General features: G+C 38.4%; 1 protein-coding gene across 1 annotated transcript; it reads left to right on the forward strand.

The window, feature by feature from the left end:
- Nucleotides 1-15,515, forward strand: camk1db (calcium/calmodulin-dependent protein kinase 1Db). Its single transcript, XM_053490580.1, has 11 exons — nucleotides 1-311; nucleotides 6,769-6,900; nucleotides 10,179-10,253; nucleotides 10,598-10,736; nucleotides 10,829-10,958; nucleotides 11,544-11,619; nucleotides 11,719-11,831; nucleotides 11,926-12,004; nucleotides 13,530-13,617; nucleotides 13,706-13,868; nucleotides 14,081-15,515. Exons 1-11 carry the CDS (start codon nucleotides 217-219, stop codon nucleotides 14,164-14,166), a joined length of 1,176 nt encoding a protein of 391 aa, XP_053346555.1. The 5' UTR covers nucleotides 1-216; the 3' UTR covers nucleotides 14,167-15,515.
- The last annotated feature ends 8 nt before the right edge of the window (nucleotides 15,516-15,523 follow it).

Here is a 15,523-nt window from a genome sequence, read left to right on the forward strand (position 1 = left end):
CAGGCGTTAGCTGCAGCAGCACACAGAGCCAGGGCGCTGGATTAGTGCAGGTTTGCAGCTCTGAGTAAATCAGCTGTGAGATGCGCACACACTCTCTCACACTCTCTCTCTCTCACACACACACTTAGACTTGGCGTTGACCGTTTCGTTTCCCGCTTGGTGACAACACCGCGGTCGTGTTTCTGCTCGGTAAGACGCGAGGCGGTTTCTGACCCCATGGCCAAAGGAAACGTCGACTCGGCGAAGGGCGCGTGGAAGAAGCAAGTCGATGACATCAAGAAGATTTTCGAGTTGAAGGAGATTCTCGGGACGTGAGTAGCTCGAGCCTGCTGCATCACCACCATTCACACACACACACACACTGCACACGCTTGTGACTTGTGTCCATTCATCCTCAGCAGTAAGAGTTATGTGTTTATTCACACACCAAAAAGAGCTAAATGTCACATCTCTCTCTCTCTCTCACACACACACACTTGAGGAATGCTACTGTAGCACTACAGTCTGCCTGATTTTTAAACCCTCATTTTATTTCTTGTTAATGCTGCACCTTGTTTCCAGGAAGATGCCATTCCTCTAGCAGCTCTGCTCCACTGTGTACATTAAGTCGAACTGATGCTTCATTCATGCGTTCAAAGCTCTGTGACTCTGAGCAGACAGACAGACCCTTAAAGTGTTGCAGGATATTTTCTCATATTTTACAGCAATAAGTGTGATTAGAGCCGGGGATCTCTGTGGTAATGTTTTCTTATTAGTGCATTCATCATCAGTGTCTCAGTGTCACCCTCTGTTCCCCCTGTTTGAGAGACATGTGTATTGCATGGTGTACATATTAAATATAATCTATGCGTGTGTGTGTTTATATAAGAGCACTTAACGTGTATGAAATGTGAAAAATTATATATAAATCAAAATGATCAGATCGTCCCCGAGGGCCAGGACGGTGGCAAGGGAAAACTCCCTGAGAAGGCAATAAGGACAAATCTTGAGAGGAACCAGACTCAACAGGAAATCCATCCTCATTTGGGTGATAGCAGATAGCAGGAATTGTCTTGTAAGTCAAAATGTGATCAATTGATTGATCAATAAGTCAATATATAGCACCAAGTATGTGGAAACCCATATAAAGAACTTTATTTGGAAAATTTGGAAGAACATCGTTGTATAGAATGTCTTTGTATGCCGTAACATCACTGGAACTTAGAGGCCCTAACTCTGACCCTGTGCACAAAGCGAGCTACATGAACCCATGATTTGACACAGTTTGAATAGAAATACCTGCACAGAGCCCTGACCTCAACTCCACCAAACACAATTTGAAATGAATTGGAATACAGCCTGCCAGCCATGCCTCCTTGCCAAAAATCAGAGGCTTTCCTTGTGGCTAAATAAACACAAATTCACACAGCCCTTTTACAAGATCTTGTGGAAATCCTTTTCTGTTAAAGGCTGTTGAGGTGAGACCCATGTAAATATTAATGCCCAAAGTTCTGGATTAGGATGCGGTATGTGTGCATTTGTAAACAGCTTTTGTCTGCTTTGTTTATGAGGGTCAAGTTTGGAACGCTTTTCTTTATAACCTGCACAAAGCCATGATAATAATAGTCATTAAGCATGTTATGAAGGGTAATTTCCTCAACATTTCTCTCTTGATGTCTAAGCTCCAATGTGTGTTCCCTAATGCACTGTTTTGTGTAAAGACAAAAGACATTCATGAATGAACTGACCTAACTGACAACTCTCTTCCTCTCAGTTCTTTGGGCAAGTATATTTATCCAGTGTCCAGCAATATCCATCTAGTTTCTAGTTTAGTTTTTTAGGCACGTGTGGACTTTTTACAGTACGTACAAAAATAAGGGTAAATTACATTATTCTTTTAATAAAAATACCACGGAAAAAGAAATGATGTTAAGTTTGGCGGGAATGGAGTGCTTCGCCATGTCGAAACATTCCATATTTTGCTTTTATATTGGTGCATGTTGTGATTCTGCTTTCAAATATGAAACAACCATATTTCTGGGTTCTTGTTAATATGTTGCAACGCTTAGCTTTGATTGAAAACTAATTCATTAATTGTCTTCATGTTATGAATCACCATTCACAGTTCGCTTACTGCCGTGTGATTGCACTGCCCCCCCCCCGCTTATTGTGGATTAGAATCATGCTGATGCATGAGAGGCTTTAGAGCTGTAAGGTCTATAATTATGAGAGTTTGCTCCATCTCTTTCCCCTTGAAACATTCATTTTCAGAGCCTCAAATATACAAAAGGGACCATTTGTATCAAAAGTCAGATTAGTTTAAGTAAAACTGTCTGCTGAGTTACATAAAGAGCAAACAGAACTCAGGATTGAACTCAGGATTATGTCCTGAGGATTTCCTGTCTCGTCTCTTATATAAGAATCCGTTAAAGCATCCTATACAAGCTCATTCGGGCTGATTAGTTGTCAAACTGAGAAACCAGTGGCATCGGCTAATAATGCTAAATATTCATCTACCGATGTGAGTAAAGGTTGCTTGTTCATATCTAATGTTTTTCATGTCCAGATTTTAACACACATGTCTATGTGGCATGTTGTCCACCTGTCAAAAATAGCTCATTTGTTCCCTGCAGTGGTGACTCAACAGAAATCTATTCTCAATCCAGTACACACTTACACACACACCTCCTCCTTATCCATGTCCTCTGGCATGTTAGAATGTGTTGTTTAATCAGGGAGGATTTTAATCCTGAAACATCTTTAGATTATTTAATCCTTTATACATTTATACCGGTACCACCAGGCAACTATGTTTACAGTACATATAGTGTAGTATGTATGGTGTATAAGTGTAGTGTTTATGGGAGGATTTGTGTTTAGACAGTTTAGACAACCATTGTGAAATCCAATACAGAAAAAAAGGAGCACAGGTATCTTGGAATTAAAAAAAAAGTATTATATATATTGTATATTCTATACTGTACAGTATGGTGGAGTAAAATTTTCTGCCGTTTCTCATTTTAAGGTCCCATTAGTACAGAGTAAACTGTGTATGTCTGATAATAAATCAGAATCTATTTTTAAGCTATTTTATTTACATTACATTTAAGCATTTGGCAGACGCCCTTGTCCAGAGCTACTTCCATGTCATTATACGTCTGATTTCATAATTTCATAATCATATGATGCTCTGAAAATAGCTTGACTACTTTGCTCACTGTAATTTTCAGTACAATATGCCATGATGCACAATGCTCTTAGAGACAACAGATGGAAGCATCCTGTAGTTTTATTGCGTTGCTTTGCTCTGTATCCTAAAATAACAATGATTTTTTTTTCTTCTGATTTTAATGTTTATGAAACAATAGATCTTAAGGCTATTATATAATTATATAACAGATACTAACTTCAGTCATATAAATAATACTTTTATTACAGATTGTCTCGTTTTGCATGGTTAGGTGGAAACATACTGTATTCTCATATACTTTTAAATAAATAATGATGTATCATATGATTTGGTAAATAAATAAAACATTATGAAGATAGAAAGTCCAAAGTTGATTAAGATATCTGAGTTTTTAATCACCTTTAATTGTAAAAACAAATAAAAACTCGCACTAGCATATTAAATGCTTTTATTTTTTTCTTGTTACAGTATATTTCTATATTATAATGTACTGTCGTCCAATCTCCTTAATAGCTACTTTACTTTAAGAGCTTCGGCAGACACTTAAATCTGCATTAATATTTATCTTATTCATATGTCTGAGAAGTTGAGGGGTAAGGGCCTTAGTTAATGAGTTTAAATTCATGGCCTTCTGATCAATACTCCAAAGTCCTAACCATTGAGTTACCAGTGCCTCTTACAATGTTCTATGGTTATGTTTGAAAGTTTACTTGTGCACAGCTCTCCTAGGGTCCTGCCACAACATTTAAATTGGTTTGAGGTCTGGACTTTGACTAGATCATTTCAAAACCTTGATTCTTTTATTTATTAGCAATACTGATGTGCTTCAAATCAATGTCCTGTTGCTTGGACCAATTTTATCCAAGCTTTAACTGTCAGACAGATGACCTCACATTTTCTTTTAGAACATCTCTGGCATACAAAAGAGTTCATGGTTGACTGCAAGGTGGCCAGGTCCTGTGGCTGAAAATAATCCCAAATTGTCATCCCTCCATCACTGTTCCCCACCCACATTTTGGTTTCATTTGTCCATAGGACATTAGTCTAGAATAGTTCAGATGAAGTTTTGAAAATCTTACTTTTGCTTCCATGTTCCTTTTTGACAGTAGAGGCTTTCTCCTGGCAACCCTTCCAAACAAACCATACATGTTCAGTCTTCGTCTAATTGTGCTGTCACAGACTTTGACGTTTAACATTCTTTTACAACCCACTTCATGGTGATGTGATAGGTGTCCTGGATGCAACAGGAGTAAGACACAGACACAGGATTCCAAGTTCGCAGTGGTATACTGTACTGTACAGACAGAGTATACACACAAGTGGCCTCTATATGGTGGGAGATACAGTCAACACCAGAAGATGACTTCAGGGTGGACTGAGACCAAAATGACAAACAAAAGACATAGTTTTAAGAAGGGTCCCTAAACAAAATAAAATACAAGTAGCTTACCCTAACCAAAAACTGAGACCAAAGCCCCCACACCCAAAATAAATGGCAGCCACACCCCTACTACCAATGATTATATACAACACAATATTTGCAAAATATTAACAGTTTAACAGTGGCTTCCGCTGCAGCTTATATGCACTCAATAATGACCTCAACTTTGGGACAGATGGCAGAAAAACAGAGCAGGAAGGCGACAGCCTGGATTGGGAATGGACTGACCTGGACAGAGCTACACTCACAATATGTAAAACATATCTACACACTACAGGTTATAATATATGCTCAGTGGTCTGTGGTAGGCCTAGGAGATGTGACTCTTGTCTTTTATTTCTCTGACACAATCTGAGCTCGGAGTACAGTAAATGTGCTGGGATGTCCACTCCAGGGAAAACTGGCAGCTGTCTTGAATGCTTTTCACTTGAGATTAACCTTTTTCACTGTAAAACATTGAACTCCAAATTGTTTTGAAATGCTTTTATAGTCCTTCTCAAATCGATGTGCAACAACAGTTGCTTTTCTGAGACCATTGCTTTCTGTATGTCTTTCCCTCTTGGCATTGTGTTAACACACACCTGACTTTTAGTAAGGTCTGCATACCTGCTGATAATCAATTAAACAAGGGTTGATGATTAGCAGCACATGCCTGCAACTTACTGTATCTGTGTGTATATATATATATATATATATATATATATATACATACACACACACAGTATATAATATAATGTGCTAGTGGTGTTCATGAATGATTGTGTGTACAGTTCGCAAAGACAGAACTGTCCCTTCTGCAAGTTAGTGACATGTTATCATGTTCATCAATTTTCAAGGATCAGGCATTCCATGGACGTATGGCCTTCTTGGCACCGTTCAAATGTTTTACTGCAACTATAAGAGCTTAAAGTCTTGTCAAACAGTCAGCGTCAAACAGTTTTAAGCCTTAGTTGAAAGTCCTGGTTTGACTTAAACGCTAAGACTTGAATGCTTAAATGTGTTTTTTTTAGGCACAGGTGAAGCCTCGTTTGAGGGTACAATCAACTGATAATAATAAACCCCACCACTATTTGTGATTGTTTTGTTTATAACAATCAGGTTACAATGTTGTGGCTGATGAGAGAAGCTGCTAAATTTCCTTTTAATCTGTCTGACTGCATCTCCTTTGCTTGTGAAGGTCAGCTTTTGTTGACCTGCTGAGCTCTTAGAATCCATCAGGAGCAAGATGTGTAATGTTCTTCAGGTTTCCGTTATTGGAAAAAAATTAATGACCATTACCACCACAAGACTGATTATTTTCCTATAAACCAGTGTGATGTTTTTTTTTGTGTTTAGAATCATATTTTATAACTTTTGTTTTACTGACATCCCACAACATTAAATTCAATGATAGTCTGTTCATAAGGAAATAATCAATTAATAATAATAATAGCAAAAGGGCACTGGTGGCTCAGTGGTAGGTGTTTCGCCTACCATGCGGAAGGCCCGGGTTCGATTCCCAGCCAGTGCCCAAACCCCCCAGCCACTGGGTGCAGTGCCGGTCCCAAGCCTGGATAAAATGGGAGGGTTGCGCCAGTAAGGGCATCCGACGTAAAACCTGTGCCAAGTTGTAGTGCGGACTGGATATTTCGCTGTGACAACCCCTTGCCGGGAGCAGCCGAAAGACCAACAACAATAATGATAACGAAAGTTTTTTTTTTTTTATCATAAGTATCACATCAGTCACTTTTACTTAAAATATATTGAGCAATGAGAAATGTGGGCAATTTTAGAGAAATTGCCCTTGAACTGCGATGAATCACACCCTTGCTAGCATCATGATATACGACAGACATGAATAAGCCGAACCGTGGCCTATTGTGAGATCTGACATGCACTCCTGTGACCTTGTACGGATAGTCGTGTGTGCATGTTTCCCTGTGCATGGTGTGAGGGATTACTGAGGATTTTCAGTCCCCATGGACAGCTTAGCTACAGACTGTACACTGCTGATGACTTAAGAACATGTAAGCACTGAACACACACAATGGAACGGAAGAAGAATATGGAAGATAATAAACAGCGACATCAGAACAGTGTATATTGAAATACAGTCGCATATTTATATTTTTTTTAAAAACCAAATTGTTGTTGTGTTTTTATTCTGTTTCTTTCACAGTGGCGCTTTCTCAGAAGTGGTGCTTGCTCAGGAGCGGGCCACAGGAAAGATGTATGCGGTCAAATGCATCCCGAAGAAAGCTCTAAGGGGAAAAGAGACCAGCATCGAGAATGAAATCGCTGTGCTTAGGAAGTAGGTGTTAATTATAATATATACATAATGGAGTTGGGAAAGTGACACGTAAAACCTGCCGTGGTGCTCATTAAGAATATTTGCATGATAGAGCAAAACACAATCAAGCAATAAGTACATTTTCCATTACACAATTAAAATCCTAGCACCAAAATAAACACCAAGCAGAAATTAAATGTGATTTGGTTTTTGCTAACTCTTGCACGCATTCTCCTCTAAGAGCTGGAGATGAGTCAGGCCGTCCCCCACACCCACACCCACCTCCATCTTCCATTAACAGTCTGCAGCGGCCACATGAAGGACCTCATGCTGGTAGTTCTTAAATGCAAATTAGCTGAGCATCACCGTGTGCATGTCGCGCTGTAGGGTTACAATACTGCAGCAGGTAAATGTTCTTTTTTTTTTTTTTTTTTAAATTGAAAAGCTGTATGGTGCTCTCCTACACACAGCCCACTTCCCTCCCTCAGCGGTGACTCATGCTGCCTTCACTGCAGACCTCGCTATTCCGCACACGTTTGCGCCCGAGTCCAACCTGAGGGTTGTCATGGTAAAAGACGAGCAGGGCTGGTTATGATGAAGAAGAGGGCCTATGCAGACAGCTGAGGATCAGCTGCTCGAAACAGTGTGCGTGTAGTGCTTTAGGGCTACAGCGCATCAGCAGGAAAAAAAAAAAAAAAAAAAATTTTAACCCGTGAGAAAGCTGAGTGAAAAGGTTGCTAAAAGGTTTTAACTTTAAAAAAAAAGAGATTTTTTTATGTTTCCTTGACTCTTACTTTACATTTGTAATGAGACTATGACTGTGTCGTGAATTTTTATGCAAGATTAGTCAAATTTAATTTAATATTTTGATGTGTAGTCATGTTGCAGATCATTGGCTGTCATAGTTTAAAAGAAAGAAAGAGTGTACCGCTCACTTGATCATGTTCCTTTATAGAGAGCATGAGTCATTAACAAAATGGTGAAGTGCCTGATTCTGATTGCACCTGAGTACAAGAAGTTTGCCATGTTATAACTGGTTAAAAAAAAAAGGGCTCTTCAGTAGCTTTCAAAGTAATTTACTGAAATGATTTACTCTAACTGGGAAAGAGGCCGTGGCGTTCGGGGCATTTTAGGCCACTATCAAGCTTTTTTTTTTTTTTCCAGATCAAATTTCACAGCAGGCATTACCATGGAGTTAATATTCAATTGATCGGTTTGTAAGAGACGGCTGCAAAGCTTGACCTTGTTGTGCGCTCCTGTACCTGCCCTCTTCAGCATTAGTGTAAACAAATGCAGCTACTACTACTAGTGCAGATTTGATACTGTTATAAATTATACAGCTGTAACAGGTCCAAAAAAATATGATTATGCATATTCATGCATTATCGTACTCTATATTGATAACCACACCAGGGAATTCAATTGCATAATAGACATCTACCTAAATATCCCATGACATTTAAACTCTATATTTGCAGTCTATTACGTTCCTGAGATCCGGAAGCCATTAACCATTTGTCTCTTTTAATGGCGCTGTGCTCGGTCTCTAACCTACAGCCTGTTTTAGTCGTTTTTTAACTTCAGGCTTGTTATCAGGAAGTCAAATACACCTGATTAGTTTATTGATTCATTGTCAGTCAAGCGCATTCCACATCGTAACCCTGAAAAACTCCACACTTATCTTGGTAGCTGCTTTTTTTGTCATTTCAGTGGTGCAGAATAATGGATGCTGATTTATTCAGACCGCTGGTGTCTTCGTTTTTTTTAGCTTTGGATTGTAAATTGGATGTTTCGGTCTACTTCAGAATTAATCCTGCTGCCATCAGCAGTCACTTTGTCGCTGCAGGCAAATGCCACCATAAACATCTGTTGCTATTCTGTGCCTGAACAAACAATGCAGGTACATAGAACAAGCCAGAAAAAACAATGAGCAGTGCTCTTAAAAAAAATCCTCTTTATTAAAGGATGTCATTGCACACAAGATTGTGCCAACTGTTATTGCAAAATTCTTTTTTTTTCTAAAGCGTAGCTTCACAGGTTATTTGCATTCGTTTGCATTAAATACTTCAGCATTACTAAGGGGTTTAAATAAGGCTTATTGCTAATCCTGTGAGATGACAGAACAGAGAAGAACCTCAATCCATTAAGCCATTATAGGTCAACTGTTTGAAACTGTCACATCTGTCACTTTTAACCTTATACCTGAAGTTCTTATTTTACCTTCACAAAGAGCATCATTACAAAGGAGTGAGAAAATGTCCAAGTCTCCCAGTCATCCATCCTTTGCATTAAGAACTATTATGTAACCCCATGAAGTGCAGGTTGCAAATGCCAAATGAATTATCTTGATGCCCTGAACCTAAAGTACGAGGGGAGTTCAAGTCAAAACAGGACTTCTAATTGTGCGAAATAACAGAATACAGTTATAAAACTGAGGGTAAAAACTCTCTTTATTCTTCTATATAACCCCCTTCTACACTAACGCACTTACCCCAGTGTTTTACTAGTGCTTGTATATCATCAAGATGGAAAGATTTTTCAGTGCGCCAGAGCCATGATCGGACTGCGAGTCCCGTTTTGACTTGAACGCCCCAGAATATAATCACATATGTATTTACATTATCTAACACCACACACATAAATGATAAAGGAAAGGATAACATTTTTGATTGATCTTATTAATAATAATTCATAATGCCCAAGTAATTCTTCAGTTATTTGTCAAATGTACAGTACCTTACAGTACGGCAATTTTTTTTTTGCATATCTGAAAGCTGGAGTCAGACCACAAGGTCAGCCAGGACACAACGCCTCTGGAGCAGATAGGGTTAAGGGCCTTGATCAAGGGCTTAACAGTGGCAACTTGTTGGTGCTGGGTCTTGCACCCCTGACCTGCCAATCAATAACCTAGTAACCCACAGCCTTACCCGATAGAGCCACCACTGCTCTATTATTATGATGCTCTATTATGCTCTATACCACTTATTATTACTATTATTATTATCATATGTCCTGTTTGATGTAGCATGTGGGGAAATTATGTTTAATGACTATTATTATGGTATTATAACTGATATTGTAGCTTATGTGTGCTTCTGGTTCTGGTTCAAGTGATGCGCAAAACTGAAGAAAGCCGTCTTTATGCCAGGGCTTAAAGGTTTATATCAGTTGCAGTGAATTTCGCCATATAAAAATGTCCATTAAGTAAATTGTTAACCTATATTTTTCTTTAGTTGTGTGATGAGCTATACAGAAACAGTAGCACAAGCCGATCATATTTTTTCCTTTCTTTTCCTTAGGATCAAGCATGAGAACATCGTTGCGCTTGAGGACATCTATGAAAGCCCCAACCATCTGTACCTCATCATGCAGCTGTGAGCATACTGAGTGGCCACTTACGGCTCGGTCTTAGAAGAAGTGTTCCTCTTATCAGCAACATAAGACCACCTTTACTCTTCACTCTCAGAGAATAAATTGCAAAATTAATTAGAATACTGATTATTTTATACTAAAGAGCATAAAAGCCTTCAATAAGAAGAGTATTTCACTCCATATATTAAGAATGGTTTGTGAGCATTCATGTGCCATGTGTATAACATTTTAAAATAGTATCCAAAGGGGATCCAAAGATACTGTGAGTTTAAGATTTATGCTGGTGCACAAAGCTCTGTTGTATTTCCATTTGTAGGAATAAATCGTCCTTCCCTGTCTTTTGTAGTGTGTCTGGAGGAGAACTGTTTGATCGAATCGTTGAGAAGGGCTTCTATACTGAGAAAGATGCCAGTGCTTTGATCAAACAAGTTCTGGATGCTGTCAACTACCTCCACTCACTTGGCATAGTCCACAGAGACCTCAAGGTTAGAAAAGGAAAACAAATTCAAGGGAATCTCTTGTTACCTAAAGCTGCTTAACAAGAGATTTTCATCTGCCTGTCATTTTCTCTTCTCAGCCTGAGAATTTGTTATATTTCAACCCGCATGATGAGTCTAAAATAATGATTAGTGACTTTGGCCTGTCAAAGATGGAAGGAGCAGCAAATGACATCATGTCCACCGCCTGTGGAACTCCGGGATATGTTGGTGAGGTTGTCAAACATTTGCTTGAGCTCGTTCTTGTACTGCTAATAACATTTCTTTCAATGGGGGTGTTCAAGCCAAACCAGAACTTCATTTAGTAAGTGGAACACTTGAACCTTAAGTATCGACAGATACGAGACTGTTCCATATCTGTTTGTGGGACCTGTACACACGATTATTTACGAACACCACTTGCACATTACCGGAACTTGGCTTGGAGTTATTGCCACGTTCCCCATGCAGTCATGACCTCACTCTAAGTGATTTTCTCATGTTTAAGAGATTACAGGAGATTCTGGAAGACCAGTGTTTCAAATGTGAAGCAGGAATTATAATCTTAGATCCAGTATCCTAAGCAAACTTTCTACCTTGATGGTATCCAAGCACTAGTGAAACCCTGGGATAGCAGGAGATTTTATAGAGAAATAAAAAGGGAGTTCTGCAAAATGAAAAGTCCTGGTTTGACATGAACACCCCTTGTATAAGATTTACAAAATGCCACTAGGTGGCAGTATGCAGTCAGCTATTTTATTTGCATATCCTTGGCCATTTGTATGTCGAGTATCACTTCTTCTTCTGTATCACTAGCTCCAGAGGTTCTGGCACAGAAGCCCTACAGTAAAGCAGTAGACTGTTGGTCTATTGGAGTTATTTCTTACATATTGTGAGTAACTATATCCAGTATAGTCTTCTTCATCATGAAAGAGAAATTCCTCAGAAGAAAAAAAATAGGTTAGCCAGCTCGGTGTTCTCTGTGTTACAGGTTATGTGGTTATCCTCCTTTTTATGATGAGAATGATTCCAAACTATTCGAGCAGATCCTAAAGGCTGAGTATGAATTCGATTCACCCTATTGGGACGATATCTCAGACTCGGGTGAGTAGGAATTCTGAAACTTCATATATACAAGTTTTGTATATATATTTTTTTGTTTAAGTATGTATTGTGAAAGTATTTTGGTGTGAAACAGCTAAACATTTCATCAGTAATCTGATGCAGAAGGATCCAGAGAAAAGGTTCACATGTGATGAGGCTCTTCGGCATCCCTGGTTAGTACGGCTTTGCACAACAACATACTGTAGGTGTATCTAGATTTTAGAGGATATGGAACTAAATCCACAAATAAAGTTGTCTCAGACTGAAAGAGAAGAGATTAGTTGTGAAATAATATATTTTTTTAATGTAGAAAAATAATTTGATTTTAAGCAGTAGTGGATGAGATGTTTTACTGGTTGCGTACTGTTCGTTTTATGGATGTGAGAGCAGCTACGTAATTTACTCAAATTATTACAAATATAATTATCTAAGAGGTGATGGAGATCAGGGGATTATGGAAATGCTGGTTATGGTAATGAAATTACATTAAGGGTTGCAAATGTGTGTTTAAAAAAAAAACAGGAAACCCTAATGAATCTCAGGAAATTAGATACATATTGGATATTAGATACAAATATGAATATAAAGACAATGCCCAGCCCAAAAAATCACATACTCATACATACACATAATGTATACAAACACATATTTTATCAGACCACCTTTTAGTTTGATTACAGCTATGGCACTCTCTTGATAGGCTTATACAATGTCACAACATGTCCATCCATAGTCACATTAATTTCTCTTCAATTCTTGTATTGATTAAAACATGATGGTTGAGTCGGACTTCTGCCCGTGCCATCAGGGAAGAAAAAAAACATTGATGGAAAAACCTGATCATTCAGTACATTCAGGTGACCTTATTCTTTGGGCACATAAAGTTGCTGAACCGAAACTCGACCAACAACAGCAACCCCAGATCATAACACTGCCCCCAGAGGCTTGTAAGGTTGGCACTAGGCATGACGAATACATTACTTAATCTGCCTCTCTTCTTACCCTGATGCACCCATCACTCTGGAACAGGGTAAATCTGGACACATCATGACCTTTTTCCAATTCTTTATGTTCCCTAACAAACTAAAGCCTTCAATTATTCTTACTGATACGTGTTTTCCTTAACGTTTTACAGCTCTTTAGTCCCAATCCCTTGAGTTCTCTTCACATTATAAGCGTGGATATGCTCGTACTTTTCCTTATTACATATTGAGGTCTACTGTTATTTCTTCAATGATTTGATTTTACAAAGCGTTTAAGTGATCTACCACGCACATTAAGGATGTTTTTCTGGCCATATTTCTTTTTCAAGGGTGATGATTCACCACTATCCTAACATGCGCTGGACAGTTCCTAACCTGATTTTAGTAGTTTTAGCAATCTCTTGTTTTCTTTGCTTGATGCAGGACAATAATTTGATCCTTCTGAAACAATAGCATCTTTGCCATGACCACAGGACATGTCTTCTGACATGGTTGTTTAAGAAATGAGAAGCAACTCAATGCACTAGTTAGAGTTTAATAACTCCTTGCCAGCTGGACTATATTAATCACTGCAGTAATTATCCAGTGGAAGGCTTTTACCTTATTTGCTTAATTAAATCTAGGTGGTGACTTTTTTATTATGGGCTGTGGGCAGTGGATATGGATCAGCTAAATGTTACAGACAAGATTTAGATAAGATTTTTTTCCCCTTTAGGATAGCTGGAGACACAGCTCTTTGTAAAAACATCCATGAGTCAGTCAGTCGCCAAATAAAGAAGAATTTTGCCAAAGCCAAATGGAGGGTAAGTAATTTCTCTTTTTTTGTCATTATAAGGAAGCAAAGCATTTTACTGTAAACTATGAATCGTAACTAAGCATCTTCTCTCACAGCAAGCGTTTAACGCTACAGCTGTGATCCGGCACATGAGGCGCTTGCAGCTGGGCAGCAGTTTAGGCAGCAGCATGGACACCACCCTGCACAGGACTGAGAACCAGACACCCATGCCTGTCAAAAGCCAGTCTATTGATGTCTCCTCCATCAACCACAAGGACTGTAAGTTAATATGTAACTGAGAAATTCTTAAATTATGAATTTGCTGGAATTGAAACTAAAAAAAGAGTGTTTCCATGTTTATTTGAGTCTAGCTGGAATCAAATAAACTCTTAAAGTGTTAAATCAACACTGCAGATTTTACTGTGTATCAATGATCATGTTGTTGTAATTAGTAGCTCATACGAAAATTGAAATATTACGTTCTTCTGTAGATGTGTCCCGTAGAGTCTCAAACACAGGGGCGACGGAGAAACGCACACGACCCACCGTCACCACCATCATCACTGGATCCAAATGAAGCCGCTTTCCCGGAGAGCCATCTGAAGGCTGCTGTACTTTCACAATTCCTTGGTCACGTCTTGCCACCTTCATGCACTTTGTTCAATCCTTGTTGTGCTAGTCACCAATCAGTAGCACACAGTTCTGCATGATGGTAACAGAGTAACAGAAGGTCCAAGTCCTAATTGAGAGGTTAACCCAGTCGGTGATGTGAGGGAAGACTCTGTTATTGATCGGCACTGCTGCTGAAGACCTGAGTGGGACATCCTGTGGATTTCAGGGATGTGTTTGCCTGGTGGATTCATTCATGAACTGATTCTTTTTGGAGTTAATTACTGTTTAAAGCTGCTTTTAGAAGCATGGAATTAACACCAGTTATAGGAGTTGTATATAGTTGCTTCACAGTGGTATACAGGTTATTTCAGTTGGTCCTTGGTTACTTCCAATATAGCTTAGTGAGAAAATGGAGCACCATTTACACTTAATCTGTGTGTAATTGACATGATTGTGTGTAGCAGAGATTCTTTTTTTTTTTACTGGGGTTTTGACATTCTCTTCTGGTCTTGTAAGTGCACAAATAAAGCTAAAAATAATGCTTTACATTTTTTTTATCATGCTCCAGTATAGCAGTAATTCATTCATCTGTAGGTGAAATCTGTCAAGAAATTTGACTCAAATGATTAGATCATTAGAGCAATCTTTATTATATGGCTCGTCAATCTGCCGAGCTCCACTTGTACTGTACAGGCCGTAATGTGTCTAAAGTGATAGCATTGCAGTGTAAATTGTGCTACATAAAACTCGATAAAGAACACTCCTTCTGTTCTTTTTTTTTCCCTTTATCCGTGCTTAAATCACAGCTTGTAATGCAATATTGAAATATACAGAGTTCTGTTCTCAGTGTGTGTGGGTATTGATGAAAATGTTTCATGTGATTTTCCTGAATATTTAATATTCTCTTAAAAGCTTAAAAGACCTGCTATCCATTGTTAACAGAAGGCTGTTTTTTTTTATGTAGGCGATACTGTTTATTTATTTATTCATGAAATTATTTGCCACAGAATTTTTATCGTACTGAATTATATAAATGCTTTCAGAAAGACATTTAAAAGTAGATGGAAGTGATTTGTGTTACACATAATTTTTTTTATGTTTTGTTATTAAAAGTAATGAAGAATAATAAAGGAAAAAGAAAATCAATTAGTGTTCCACAGTAAGATATTAAGGAAGTGAGAAATCTCTAAGGTTGAGTGATAATATGGGAACCACTATAGTACAAACTTTCTTAAACTGCATGAAAAATTACAAATACACAGCTTATACTTCACTCAGTATTTCTCCACAGTTTTCATAGACGTGCTCTGAATTTAGCAGCT

This window comes from Clarias gariepinus, chromosome 2 (assembly GCF_024256425.1).
Source record: "Clarias gariepinus isolate MV-2021 ecotype Netherlands chromosome 2, CGAR_prim_01v2, whole genome shotgun sequence".
NCBI classification, from domain to species: Eukaryota; Metazoa; Chordata; class Actinopteri; order Siluriformes; family Clariidae; genus Clarias; species Clarias gariepinus.

Coding starts and splice junctions, on each gene's coding strand:
- camk1db (XM_053490580.1), top strand. CDS start 217: ATGGCCAAAGGAAACGTCGACTCGGCGAAGGGCGCGTGGAAGAAGCAA. Junction 312..6,768: donor TTGAAGGAGATTCTCGGGAC/GTGAGTAGCTCG, acceptor TTTCTTTCACAG/TGGCGCTTTCTCAGAAGTGG. Junction 13,618..13,705: donor TTGCCAAAGCCAAATGGAGG/GTAAGTAATTTC, acceptor CTTCTCTCACAG/CAAGCGTTTAACGCTACAGC.